The 14,361-nt window shown below is 42.9% G+C and overlaps 1 protein-coding gene across 1 annotated transcript in view; it reads left to right on the forward strand.

Moving 5' to 3' along the window:
• The first annotated feature begins 1,852 nt into the window (after positions 1–1,852).
• The window catches only part of LOC115152938 (heparan sulfate glucosamine 3-O-sulfotransferase 6), a 40,002-nt gene continuing 27,493 nt past the window's right edge, over positions 1,853–14,361 (forward strand). The window contains exon 1 of the mRNA XM_029697878.1: positions 1,853–2,695. Coding sequence (XP_029553738.1) covers positions 2,187–2,695 — 509 coding nt within the window. The 5' untranslated portion in view covers positions 1,853–2,186. The remainder of the gene's footprint in view (positions 2,696–14,361) is intronic.

Genomic DNA, 14,361 nt, shown 5'->3' on the forward strand with positions numbered 1-14,361 from the left:
TGTCTGCTTGCCCTTCTTACATCACTGAGTTACAGAATACACTAAACATCCCTGTCTCATCTTCTAGCTGAACTAGATGTATGACAGTTAGCTGATGGAGAGAAAACTGAGTCTGAAAGGAAGGATTCAAGTGAGCTGAACAGGGCTCTTCATCAGATCACTGAGCTGGGTTTCCATGAGTTTAATTACACTAAACAAAAATATAAATGCAACATGTAAAGTGTTGGTCCCATGTTTCATGAGCTGAAATAAAAAATCCCAGGAATGTTCCATACGCACAAAAAGCTTATTTCTCTCAAATTTTGGGCACAAATTTGTTACATTCCTGTTAGTGAGCATTTCTTCTTTGCCAAGACAATCCATCCACCTAACAGGTGTGGCATATCAAGAAGCTGATTAAACAGCATGATTATTACACAGGTGCACCTTGTGCTGGGGACAATAAAAGGCCACTATAAAATGTGCAGTTTTGTCACACAACACATTGTCACAGATGTTTCAAGTTTTGAGGGAACGTGTAATTGGTATGCTGACTGCAGGAATGTCCACCAGAGCTGTTGCCAGAGAATACCATAAGCTACCTCCAACGTCATTTTAGAGAATTTGGCAGTATGTCCAACCGGCATCACAACCATAGATCATGTGTGTGTGTGTGTGTGTGACGTGTGTGTGCGTGCATGCGTGCGTGTGTGTATCAGTTGCAACAATTCAGATTGTTCAGATTTTTTTAATCTCTATTTTGTTATAGTGGAACATTCTATTGATCTTTTAGCCAACTGACTGTAACATAATGCTTGGTAATATCTGTGGTAATATCAGCTTTATTGGTCCACTCTCCAGCCTTTCTCAGGTAACAGAGGAAACCTGAGCCCTTAGACTACAAGTCGTTATTGTAGGAGACAGATCCAATTTCAGCTTTATTCCACTTGTTGTTTTCTTTACTCCTTTACTTCCTTGTTGCTTTTATCAGCAGCAGCTGGGCTGGGTTTTAGCATTTAGATTTCCTCCAATACTTATTGCATTCTACCTGATGAAAGGATATGTAACACCACAGGTACATTTCTGACTACGATCATCAGCATCTTGTAGTCTAGCTACAGCTCTGACGTTAGGCTGCCGATGTGAGAAAGTTGACATGAGAGAAACTGATGGTGGTCTGTCTGCATTTTCACCATAGTCTCTTGAAGAGGGAGAGGGTCAGTTTATACAGCACACTGCTGATCACACACAGGCCTCTAGCTGAACACTGACCACACCTGTCTGGCCCTGTTATAGCAGGGAGAGGAGAGGTTAAATGTGTGTGCCATGGCTGTGCAGGCTGACTCCATAGGGTGTGTGGCCCAGGAGGGATAGCAGACTGACAGGTGGTTCCACAGGGTAGGGCCCCTTTTACAGCCCTGCATGGGGACAGGGGGTAACCCTTACCCCACACAGACACAGTGACCACAGTAAGCCCTAAACATTAGAGGGCTTTAAACAACACTTCACATAAACATATCTAGAGATTTTCATGCTCATTTTTATATTACATTTTTAATGACATATCAACATATTTCTGAACAAAACTGTTCTCTTGTAATTCAAGAATATATAGTTATCTTCCATAGCAATTAAAAAAAATGTATCATCAAAAATATAAATCAGTGCTATTGAATCATATAATTATTAGTGATTGGTCTCAGTTTGCTAGTTATTAGTGTTATTTTAGAGTCGAATGGCTGAAAACTTAAGGGGCGGGAATTTGACCAACAGGGCGTGGCTTCACACCCAGAATGAAAGGGGTGTGTCTGTAGGCTGCTGATGGGGGCCAAAGGGCTTCGCGTGAGCACTTCTTTACCAAGGGAGAGGAGCAGAGAGTGCGAGGGGACAGAGGGGACATGAACTCAACCGTTTCTCAGAGCACTGTGGACTTTGGACAAGTTGACATTGACACTGTTCAAAATATTTTCTCTAGACTACAGTTATGAAGTGGATGGTCAAACAAAAGGGACTTTGAAATTGTCATTTTTGGAAATATTAATGCATTTTTTAAGTGCGTAATGTCACGACTTCCCCATGAACTATGTTTTTATGGGTAACATTATAAAGAAAGACTAGGCCTAATCTTGATTTTAAAGCGCATTGAACTGATCTAATTTAAAAGGCATGTTTCCTGCGTGTTACCCTCCAGCTCAGTATAGCGCCTCATGGGATGTAACAAATGGAAAGCTGGGTTCAACTTTGGACACCTGAAGGTACAGTCCAAACTTTCCGTCTTCTTTGCCATGATCATCATCTTCACGTACTTATTTTATTGTTTCACTGGGTACTGCGACTCCGTACCTTTAACTGTATACGACCAACATACTTTTATCAACAAAATCCTGCAAAAGGAAGGACTGGAGTATTCACCTCACCAACTGTCCGACGCGCACAAGAACAGTTCTCCCGGCTCGTTTGTTCGCGAGCTCCCCGGCGTTGACAGTGTTGACACACTCTTGCAGGGCAATGATAACGAACTGCGACCTGATAACAATATCTCGACAGCCAATAACTTCGGGACTAAAACGTTTCCTCAAGCAATCATCATCGGAGTAAAGAAAGGAGGCACGCGCGCGCTACTGGAGTTTCTGCGCATTCACCCGGATGTCAGAGCTGTGGGCGCCGAACCCCACTTCTTCGACAGGTTCTATGATAAAGGACTGGAATGGTACAGGTGAGCCAGTGCTGTTTTGAATTTCACTGAAATGTTTTTCTTTACAGGAGCACTGAAAACATCAACGTGAACATGGCCAATAGATGGAAAGAGATATGATTTTCTATCATAAATAGCCTAATGTTTCGTTTGAATTAGTCAATACAGATTGCCTGCTACCCAGGTAAAATCATGGTATTACAATCACTGTGACATAGGGGCTTGCTTGGTAAATACATTTTTTTTCTTCAAATAAAGTAATTCATCCAACAATGACAAAGTATCAGATATTGTGTGAAACTGCCTGTCATCACAGGCACCAAAAGATAACAGACTCAGAAACACATCTGTGGATTTACTATATATCAGGTGTCGCCTATATGGGAAATTCCATGGTAACAGAATTACACAGAAGACTCAGATTTTTCACTTTGAAATATATTCCAAACAAAAACCATTTATTTCAAAATTTAACAAACCATACAATTTATACCATACATTTCAAAAATGACATTTATTGGAAAAATTTGGAAACAGAAAAGTTTGGTAACAGAATTACGCTAAAATCTCTCCGTTTTATTCTGTTAGCAAACTTTGTATCTGCTCAGTTCTTCCTGTAAATGTGTTTTTGTAAAATGTACAGTGGAAATTGTTCAAAGTAGTCATTTTGCATAGAGTATATGGTTTGTAAAACTTTAAATAAATATACATTTGAAAGTGAAAAATAGGAGTCTTAGCATAATTCCGTTACCATGGAATTGCCAATATTTTGGAAACTTGTGTTTGTCATTGATCACCTCTCCTGAGCAGGCTCCTCCTCCACCTCCTCCTCCCTTCCTACAGTGTCACCTCGTTAATATCGCCCAATGCCAATAAGGATCCTCTCTTTGAGCCCCTTGGTGCGACAGGGTATTCAGTCCCCTGCCAATAAAATGCTGTTTATTGACATGATGTGCTGCGGTTCTAAGTGTCTGTCCCTGTGTGTGTCCCCGGGGACCCCTCACTGTCACCCATATCACCTGGTTGGGCAGGTGAGCACACAGAGATGTGACACAGAGCCAATGAGAGGGAGAAATCAATACAGTCTGTTAATTAATATTGCAGATGTTGGGTATAAACGTCGATAGCAGCAACGGAGGGATGAAAGTCTCTCCCATCACAACTCTCTAAACTCCCCAAGCATGTGCAGATGTTTTATTACTAAAGAAATCAAGATCACACAGAGAAATGTTTCTAATGATGTATGGCAGGTAGCCTAGTGGTTAAGAGCAGGTTGCTGGTCTGAATCCCTGAACCAACTAGGTGAAGAAACAAAGTATCCGTTGATGTGCCCTTGAGCAAGGTGCATAAACCTAATTGCTCTGGATAAGAATTACTCAAATGTAAATGTACTCTTTCCAAGCGTTGACAATGTAGCGTTGACAGTGTAGCCTATAGTCTTCTGCAAGTTACCTGAATGTACTGTCTTTCACGGAACTATAATTTCATTTGTGAGGCCAGGCAGTTGAACCTACAGTGTGGCACTACAACAGTTACAGGCCTTGGTGTTGAGAGACCAGTGACCTTTTAACACCGTCCCAGTGCTTTGTTGCAGCTGCACGGCGGCTCTCTAGTCTCTCGTCTGTCTCATAAATGTGTGATGAAATGGTTTTAGTCTTTCCTAATCTGACGACAGGTCTTGTCAGCACTGTGTGGATTGGCCTGATGTAATGACAGCTCAAGCATTAGCTTGGACAACTCAGGGACATGGAGATTAAGACCCTGTCACGGTTCAACATCACATTATGGAGTACCAGCCAGTCAGTGTACAGTAAAGTTGCCCAAAGCCAAGGCTCTGATCTAAAGTCAGTGTTGGGTCTTTTTCCCTAATGGTTTAGGTTGGTATTGGGGGATGGGAAGCTGATCCCAGATCTGTGCCTAAGAGTGTGATGGTTTATTGGTTCTTATCTAAGGAGAAGTGTGTAGTGCTGTGCTGGAGTAATGAAAATGGTGTCAAAGCAACCCAATTAGCCAGTCTCTCATCATCACCTGCTCCCTCTGATCTTCTCTCACTCCCTCCGCCCTTCTCCCTAAGCTCTGTGCCACTCGGGCTCCCGAGTGGTGCAGTGGTCAAAGGCACTGCATCTCAGTGCTAGAGGCGTCACTACAGACACCCTGGTTCGAATCCAGGCTGTATCACAACCGGCTGTGATTGGGAGTCCCATAGGGCGGTGCACAATTGGTCCAGCGTCGTCCGGGTTTGGCCCGGTGTAGGCCATCATTGTAAATAAGAATTTGATCTTAACTGACATGCCTAGTTAAATATATATATAAAAAATGTATCTTACCTCCCTCCTCTCTTCTCTCACTCCCTCCGCTTTTCTCTCACTCCCTCCCCTTTTCTCTCACTCCATTTGCTCTTCTCTCACTCCATCCTCTCTTCTCTCACTCCCTCCTCTCTTCTCTCACTCCATCATCTCTTCTCTCACTCCCTTCGCTCCTCTCTCACTCCCTCCGCTTTTCTCTCACCTCCCTCCTCTCTTCTCTCACTCCCTCCACTCTTCTCTCACTCCCTCCACTCTTCTCTCACTCCCTTCCCTCTTCTCTCACTCATCCTCTCTTCTCTCACCTCCCTCCTCTCTTCTCTCACTCCCTCCACTCTTTTCTCACTCCCTCCACTCTTCTCTCACTCCCTCCTCTCTTCTCTCACTCCCTCCTCTCTTCTCTCACTCCCTCCTCTCTTCTCTCACTCCCTCCTCTCTTCTCTCACTCCCTCCTCTCTTCTCTCACTCCCTCACCTCTTCTCTCACTCCCTCACCTCTTCTCTCACTCCCTCACCTCTTCTCTCACTCCATCCTCTCTTCTCTCACTCCATCCTCTCTTCTCTCACTCCATCCTCTCTTCTCTCACTCCATCCTCTCTTCTCTCAGTCCAGCCTCTCTTCTCTCACCTCCCTCCTCTCTTCTCTCACCTCCCTCCTCTCTTCTCTCACTCCATCCTCTCTTCTCTCACTCCATCCTCTCTTCTCTCACTCCATCCTCTCTTCTCTCACTCCATCCTCTCTTCTCTCACTCCATCCTCTCTTCTCTCACTCCATCCTCTCTTCTCTCACTCCATCCTCTCTTCTCTCAGTCCAGCCTCTCTTCTCTCACCTCCCTCCTCTCTTCTCTCACCTCCCTCCTCTCTTCTCTCACCTCCCTCCTCTCTTCTCTCACTCCATCCTCTCTTCTCTCACTCCATCCTCTCTTCTCTCACTCCATCCTCTCTTCTCTCACTCCATCCTCTCTTCTCTCACTCCATCCTCTCTTCTCTCACTCCCTCACCTCTTCTCTCACTCCATCCTCTCTTCTCTCACTCCATCCTCTCTTCTCTCACTCCATCCTCTCTTCTCTCACTCCATCCTCTCTTCTCTCACTCCATCCTCTCTTCTCTCACTCCATCCTCTCTTCTCTCACTCCCTCACCTCTTCTCTCACTCCATTCTCTCTTCTCTCACTCCATCCTCTCTTCTCTCACTCCCTCACCTCTTCTCTCACTCCATCCTCTCTTCTCTCAGTCCATCCTCTCTTCTCTCACTCCCTCCACACTTCTCTCCTGTGTGTGAAAGGTGTTGTATCAGCATTGATGGGGTCTTTGATTTTAACCAGGGTATTACACAGGGTATTATAATGTCTTGTGTAATGATTTATGTATCTACACGGTACTACACTAGTAACTGATATGAAACCAAATCTGACCCTTGTCCTTTGAAGGCAATTCAATCATTGTTTTATGTGTGCAACTGAGGAATAACATTCTGGTTACCAAAGCAGTTATAGAGTAGCTCCGTGGTGTAAAGGCAACTTTATAAAATGTTGCTATTCACATTGACATAAAGTGAAACCTATCCATTCATATGTAGACTGGATTCACTCCAGGCACCGTTTAGGAATGCATTTAGACTGGACTGGAAAGTGTCACTTCAACATTTTATACTTTGATAGAGCTCTTAACTTCAAGGTATTATTACACAGCTTTGTGTTTGTAATTGAACACTGTCCTCTGTCTTCAGTTGGTAACCAAGTAAAACACATGGCCATGTTAAAAGGAAGCATTTGGCAAATTGTTTTAGAAGAAATGCTTATATGTGGGGAAAAAACTCGATGCATTTGGAAATGGTAATGTGGCTTTGTGGGAGAGAACATGTTTAAAGGGTTTAGCTCTTTCTACTCTTTCTGCGTGTGACTGTGTGTGTGTTTCCACTGTGTGTGTGTGTGTGTGTGTTTCCATTGCATGTGTGCATGTACATTTTACATTTACATTTTAGTCATTTAGCAGACGCTCTTATCCAGAGCGACTTACAGTAGTGAATGCATACATTTCATAAAACATTTTTTTTTCTGTGCTGGCCCCCCGTGGGAATCAAACCCACAACCCTGGTGTTGCAAACACCATGCTCTACCAACTGAGCTACAGGGAAGGCTATGTAGCCTAAGCTTTACCCGATGAGATCCAGTCCCGTGTCTATCTCCCTCTCCCCATTCTCCTCTGCCATCCACCATTAAACCTATCCACAACTTTTCATTACACCATAAATATCCAATAGATATAAATGTAATTTCCCATATTGATCTGTTAAAATAGGGTTTCCTATTGATTCAGCTCCTGGCACCTTTATCAGGCCACTGCAGGGGAGGTTCATTAACCGCTGAATATTCAATCTTGTTGACAAGGTGTCGTTGGCCCGTCAACCAGCGACATTTATACCCTACACACATGGTTACACCTAGAATGTATTTATGCTGCAGTGAAATTCTAGTTACGTCTGTGAAACGTGTGGTGATTGGGGGGACAGGGTTCTTCAGAAGTATATTTTCTTTTATAATTCAGTGTAGCATTGGTCACAGTATCCAGACTGGAATGACAGGCTCTTATTTCCTGCAAGTCTTTTTTTACCAATCACAAGGGATTCCACTGTGGAATTCTGAGGCATATCTCAAAGGTTTGGAAATGGAGTGTTAGAGACAGAGAGTGTTCTTTGACCCAACAAAAAGGTTTTGGGAGGGCCTTTCATGGTTCCAAGTAGGAAGCATGGAAATTATTGTCTTTGAAATAATCAAATGTATAGAATTGGACTGAACAAAGGAGACCTTTGTTTGAATGTCCACTGGTCGGCTTGTCTTTGTGTCATTATGCAGAATGAGAGCAATGAGAAACATTCTCTGCTGTGACCAATGACAATCATAAATGCTGCCTCCTAACTTTTCAAAAATAACCTTTATCTCAGGCTATGGCGGTGTACGATCAAAGAACGATCTAGAATATATGCAAGCAACCAAAGGAATTCCTTCAAGATTGATATCAATATGCAAAATGAAATGGGGAAAATGTAACTGAATAATCGAACATGACTTGATAAATTGGTTTGGGGACGGGTATGGATTTTCAATCTTGAGAAAAACTCATCGTCCAACTCAGTCATCAATATTTTGACAGCTCATAATTGGCCGACCTTTCACCTTCAGTATGGCATGCACTATCCAATCAGATGATCGTTAATGAAATAACTGGAAAGTATAAGAGATGTGAAAATGATAACTAGATGAGTATTTAGAATTGGACAGATGGAAAAGTAATTGGACTTCCTTTCCAACCCTATAGTGTGACAGAACAAGGGGCTGACTATTACGAATCAATGTCTTCAATAGCCAGATGCCTAACCTAATTACATCTGAACATGATTATTTAACTAACAGATCATCAATTAATAGAAGTGTTAAAGTAATAGTTAAAACTGGGTTCCCTATACTGTTTACCAGTGTTCATGTTTGGTGGAGTGGAAACATGATTCCCCACTCCGTCCCTGTCACAGCAAGATGGATGGCACAGCTATAACAACCTCACATGGCACCACACCTCTCTGGAATCACAATACACACCCAGTCAACACTGATAAACAGAAATGTCTTGTTTTCTGCAAGGCTGTGATGATCGAATTGTGGACTAATGAATTTCTAGTTATCAGAGATTGTAGTAGTGGTTGTAGCGACTGTAGGATAGAAGTGTGAATGTTGACAAGGACAGTTTTACTTTTGCACCAACACCAGAGTTACTCTCTTTAGTTACACAAGGAATGAATCCCTGCCTACACTTCAAATTGTCTAACCTTATCTTAACCAGGGTCCATTCCCATTTAGAGTGTGCCTATTTGCCTTAGTACCTCAACAAGGCCAGAGAGTAGTGTAGGCTATTAGATAGTTATTGGAATATAATTCAGCCAGGAGCTCTCTTGTACACCATTTTACCTAGGAAGCTTTAAGTTGACCTCTACCCCCATCACCCAGCCTAACATCTTCTGTCTAGAGAGGCTACTGGATCAATGACTTTAAGTTGACCTCTACCCCCATCACCCAGCCTAACATCTTCTGTCTAGAGAGGCTACTGGATCAATGACTTTAAGTTGACCTCTACCCCCATCACCCAGCCTAACATCTTCTGTCTAGAGAGGCTACTGGATCAATGACTTTAAGTTGACCTCTACCCCCATCACCCAGCTTAACATCTTCTGTCTAGAGAGACTACTGGATCACTGACTTTAAGTTGACCTCTACCCCCATCACCCAGCCTAACATCTTCTGTCTAGAGAGGCTACTGGATCACTGACTTTAAGTTGACCTCTACCCCCATCACCCAGCCTAACATCTTCTGTCTAGAGAGGCTACTGGATCAATGACTTTAAGTTGACCTCTACCCCCATCACCCAGCTTAACATCTTCTGTCTAGAGAGGCTACTGGATCACTGACTTTAAGTTGACCTCTACCCCCATCACCCAGCCTAACATCTTCTGTCTAGAGAGGCTACTGGATCACTGACTTTAAGTTGACCTCTACCCCCATCACCCAGCCTAACATCTTCTGTCTAGAGAGGCTATTGGATCATTGACAGCTTAGTGTGTGTTTGCTGTCTCAGCCATTAAACCATCTCTGTGTAATGACTGACTGACTGACTGACTGACTGACTGGCTGACTGACTGGCTGACTGGGCTGGCTGGCTGGCTGGCTGGCTGGCTGGCTGGCTGGCTGGCTGGCTGGCTGGCTGGCTGGCTGGCTGGCTGGCTGGGTAAGAGAGGGTAATGGTCCTTTGTAGCTCAGTTGGTAGAGCATGGTGCTTGTAACACCAGGGTAGTGGGTTTGATTCCTGGGACCACCCAAACGTAAAATGTATGCACACATGACTGTAAGTCCCTTTGGATAAAAGCATCTGCTCATTTGCATAGATATATTATATATATAAGAAGGGAGGAAGGGTGAGGTGGAGAGAATGTGAGAACACACCTTTTTTTTGAAAACCTTCTTAGGAAAAATGTTATGGGTTTTCTTTAATAGCGTAACAGGAATTGGTTACTGGTGCGGTGGTTATGTTTAATTGTGAGGAAATGTGACTGATTAAAAGGAGAACTCTGCCCGAAGGAGATCTCTGGAAGAAATTGTCTGCGGAATGTGAACATTATCTGGGAAGTTCACAATGAGAAATCTGAAGAAAAAAATACTTGCTCTCTCTCTCTCTTCGTTGTACTGTGTATTTTAGAGACACGCTCTCTCTCTCTCACACACACACACACACACACACACACACACACACACACACACACACACACACACACACACACACACACACACACACACACACACACACACACACACACCACTTACTGGGTGTGGATCGGTCCCTTAATGACAAACACTGGAGCTTTCCCAGCAGCTGCAGTCCCTGTGTTCTGCCAGCAATAATCCCCATTCCTCAATTAAAACAAGTCAAGGATGGGCCGACAACCACAAGGACTGGGACATTTAACAGTTTAGGAAGTGGTTTTTCACTGCAGTCCAGTATTGAGTCTTCTCATTGGTCTAGAGTTGGGTAGATGCCAGATGGCCAATGGTTGGAGCCCATATTGAGTCCATTAGAGAGTTCTGAAGTGTACTGGTAAGTTTTATTCATTTGGAAAAGCTAGCTAATTAATGGAAACGTGGGCGTTTTAGCACGGTAGCAGACCCTGAGGAAGAACACTTTAGCATTATGTATAGTATAATTAATGGAAACGTGGGCGTTTTAGCACGGTAGCAGACCCTGAGGAAGAACACTTTAGCATTATGTATAGTATAATTAATGGAAACGTGGGCGTTTTAGCACGGTAGCCGACCCTGGGAAGAACACTTTAGCATTATGTATAGTATAATTAATGGAAACGTGGGCGTTTTAGCACGGTAGCAGACCCTGAGGAAGGAACACTTTAGCATTATGTATAGTATAATTAATGGAAACGTGGGCGTTTTAGCACGGTAGCAGACCCTGAGGAAGAACACTTTAGCATTATGTATAGTATAATTAATGGAAACGTGGGCGTTTTAGCACGGTAGCCGACCCTGGGAAGGAACACTTTAGCATTATGTATAGTATAATTAATGGAAACGTGGGCGTTTTAGCACGGTAGCAGACCCTGGGAAGAACACTTTAGCATTATGTATAGTATAATTAATGGAAACGTGGGCGTTTTAGCACGGTAGCAGACCCTGGGAAGGAACACTTTAGCATTATGTATAGTATAATTAATGGAAACGTGGGCGTTTTAGCACGGTAGCCGACCCTGGGAAGAACACTTTAGCATTATGTATAGTATAATTAATGGAAACGTGGGCGTTTTAGCACGGTAGCAGACCCTGGGAAGGAACACTTTAGCATTATGTATAGTATAATTAATGGAAACGTGGGCGTTTTAGCACGGTAGCAGACCCTGGGAAGAACACTTTAGCATTATGTATAGTATAATTAATGGAAACGTGGGCGTTTTAGCACGGTAGCAGACCCTGAGGAAGAACACTTTAGCATTATGTATAGTATAATTAATGGAAACGTGGGCGTTTTAGCACGGTAGCAGACCCTGGGAAGAACACTTTAGCATTATGTATAGTATAATTAATGGAAACGTGGGCGTTTTAGCACGGTAGCAGACCCTGAGGAAAGAACACTTTAGCATTATGTATAGTATAATTAATGGAAACGTGGGCGTTTTAGCACGGTAGCAGACCCTGGGAAGGAACACTTTAGCATTATGTATAGTATAATTAATGGAAACGTGGGCGTTTTAGCACGGTAGCAGACCCTGAGGAAGAACACTTTAGCATTATGTATAGTATAATTAATGGAAACGTGGGCGTTTTAGCACGGTAGCAGACCCTGGGAAGGAACACTTTAGCATTATGTATAGTATAATTAATGGAAACGTGGGCGTTTTAGCACGGTAGCAGACCCTGAGGAAGGAACACTTTAGCATTATGTATAGTATAATTAATGGAAACGTGGGCGTTTTAGCACGGTAGCAGACCCTGAGGAAGAACACTTTAGCATTATGTATAGTATAATTAATGGAAACGTGGGCGTTTTAGCACGGTAGCAGACCCTGGGAAGGAACACTTTAGCATTATGTATAGTATAATTAATGGAAACGTGGGCGTTTTAGCACGGTAGCAGACCCTGAGGAAGAACACTTTAGCATTATGTATAGTATAATTAATGGAAACGTGGGCGTTTTAGCACGGTAGCAGACCCTGGGAAGGAACACTTTAGCATTATGTATAGTATAATTAATGGAAACGTGGGCGTTTTAGCACGGTAGCAGACCCTGGGAAGGAACACTTTAGCATTATGTATAGTATAATTAATGGAAACGTGGGCGTTTTAGCACGGTAGCAGACCCTGGGAAGGAACACTTTAGCATTATGTATAGTATAATTAATGGAAACGTGGGCGTTTTAGCACGGTAGCAGACCCTGAGGAAGAACACTTTAGCATTATGTATAGTATAATTAATGGAAACGTGGGCGTTTTAGCACGGTAGCAGACCCTGAGGAAAGAACACTTTAGCATTATGTATAGTATAATTAATGGAAACGTGGGCGTTTTAGCACGGTAGCAGACCCTGGGAAGGAACACTTTAGCATTATGTATAGTATAATTAATGGAAACGTGGGCGTTTTAGCACGGTAGCAGACCCTGAGGAAGAACACTTTAGCATTATGTATAGTATAATTAATGGAAACGTGGGCGTTTTAGCACGGTAGCAGACCCTGGGAAGGAACACTTTAGCATTATGTATAGTATAATTAATGGAAACGTGGGCGTTTTAGCACGGTAGCAGACCCTGGGAAGGAACACTTTAGCATTATGTATAGTATAATTAATGGAAACGTGGGCGTTTTAGCACGGTAGCCGACCCTGAGGAAGAACACTTTAGCATTATGTATAGTATAATTAATGGAAACGTGGGCGTTTTAGCACGGTAGCAGACCCTGAGGAAGAACACTTTAGCATTATGTATAGTATAATTAATGGAAACGTGGGCGTTTTAGCACGGTAGCAGACCCTGGGAAGGAACACTTTAGCATTATGTATAGTATAATTAATGGAAACGTGGGCGTTTTAGCACGGTAGCAGACCCTGAGGAAGAACACTTTAGCATTATGTATAGTATAATTAATGGAAACGTGGGCGTTTTAGCACGGTAGCAGACCCTGGGAAGGAACACTTTAGCATTATGTATAGTATAATTAATGGAAACGTGGGCGTTTTAGCACGGTAGCAGACCCTGGGAAGGAACACTTTAGCATTATGTATAGTATAATTAATGGAAACGTGGGCGTTTTAGCACGGTAGCAGACCCTGAGGAAGAACACTTTAGCATTATGTATAGTATAATTAATGGAAACGTGGGCGTTTTAGCACGGTAGCAGACCCTGAGGAAGAACACTTTAGCATTATGTATAGTATAATTAATGGAAACGTGGGCGTTTTAGCACGGTAGCAGACCCTGGGAAGGAACACTTTAGCATTATGTATAGTATAATTAATGGAAACGTGGGCGTTTTAGCACGGTAGCAGACCCTGAGGAAGAACACTTTAGCATTATGTATAGTATAATTAATGGAAACGTGGGCGTTTTAGCACGGTAGCAGACCCTGAGGAAGAACACTTTAGCATTATGTATAGTATAATTAATGGAAACGTGGGCGTTTTAGCACGGTAGCAGACCCTGAGGAAGAACACTTTAGCATTATGTATAGTATAATTAATGGAAACGTGGGCGTTTTAGCACGGTAGCCGACCCTGGGAAGGAACACTTTAGCATTATGTATAGTATAATTAATGGAAACGTGGGCGTTTTAGCACGGTAGCAGACCCTGGGAAGGAACACTTTAGCATTATGTATAGTATAATTAATGGAAACGTGGGCGTTTTAGCACGGTAGCAGACCCTGGGAAGGACACTTTAGCATTATGTATAGTATAATTAATGGAAACGTGGGCGTTTTAGCACGGTAGCAGACCCTGGGAAGGAACACTTTAGCATTATGTATAGTATAATTAATGGAAACGTGGGCGTTTTAGCACGGTAGCCGACCCTGGGAAGAACACTTTAGCATTATGTATAGTATAATTAATGGAAACGTGGGCGTTTTAGCACGGTAGCCGACCCTGGGAAGAACACTTTAGCATTATGTATAGTATAATTAATGGAAACGTGGGCGTTTTAGCACGGTAGCAGACCCTGGGAAGGAACACTTTAGCATTATGTATAGTATAATTAATGGAAACGTGGGCGTTTTAGCACGGTAGCAGACCCTGGGAAGAACACTTTAGCATTATGTATAGTATAATTAATGGAAACGTGGGCGT

Source organism: Salmo trutta, chromosome 18, assembly GCF_901001165.1.
Source record: "Salmo trutta chromosome 18, fSalTru1.1, whole genome shotgun sequence".
Taxonomy (NCBI): Eukaryota; Metazoa; Chordata; class Actinopteri; order Salmoniformes; family Salmonidae; genus Salmo; species Salmo trutta.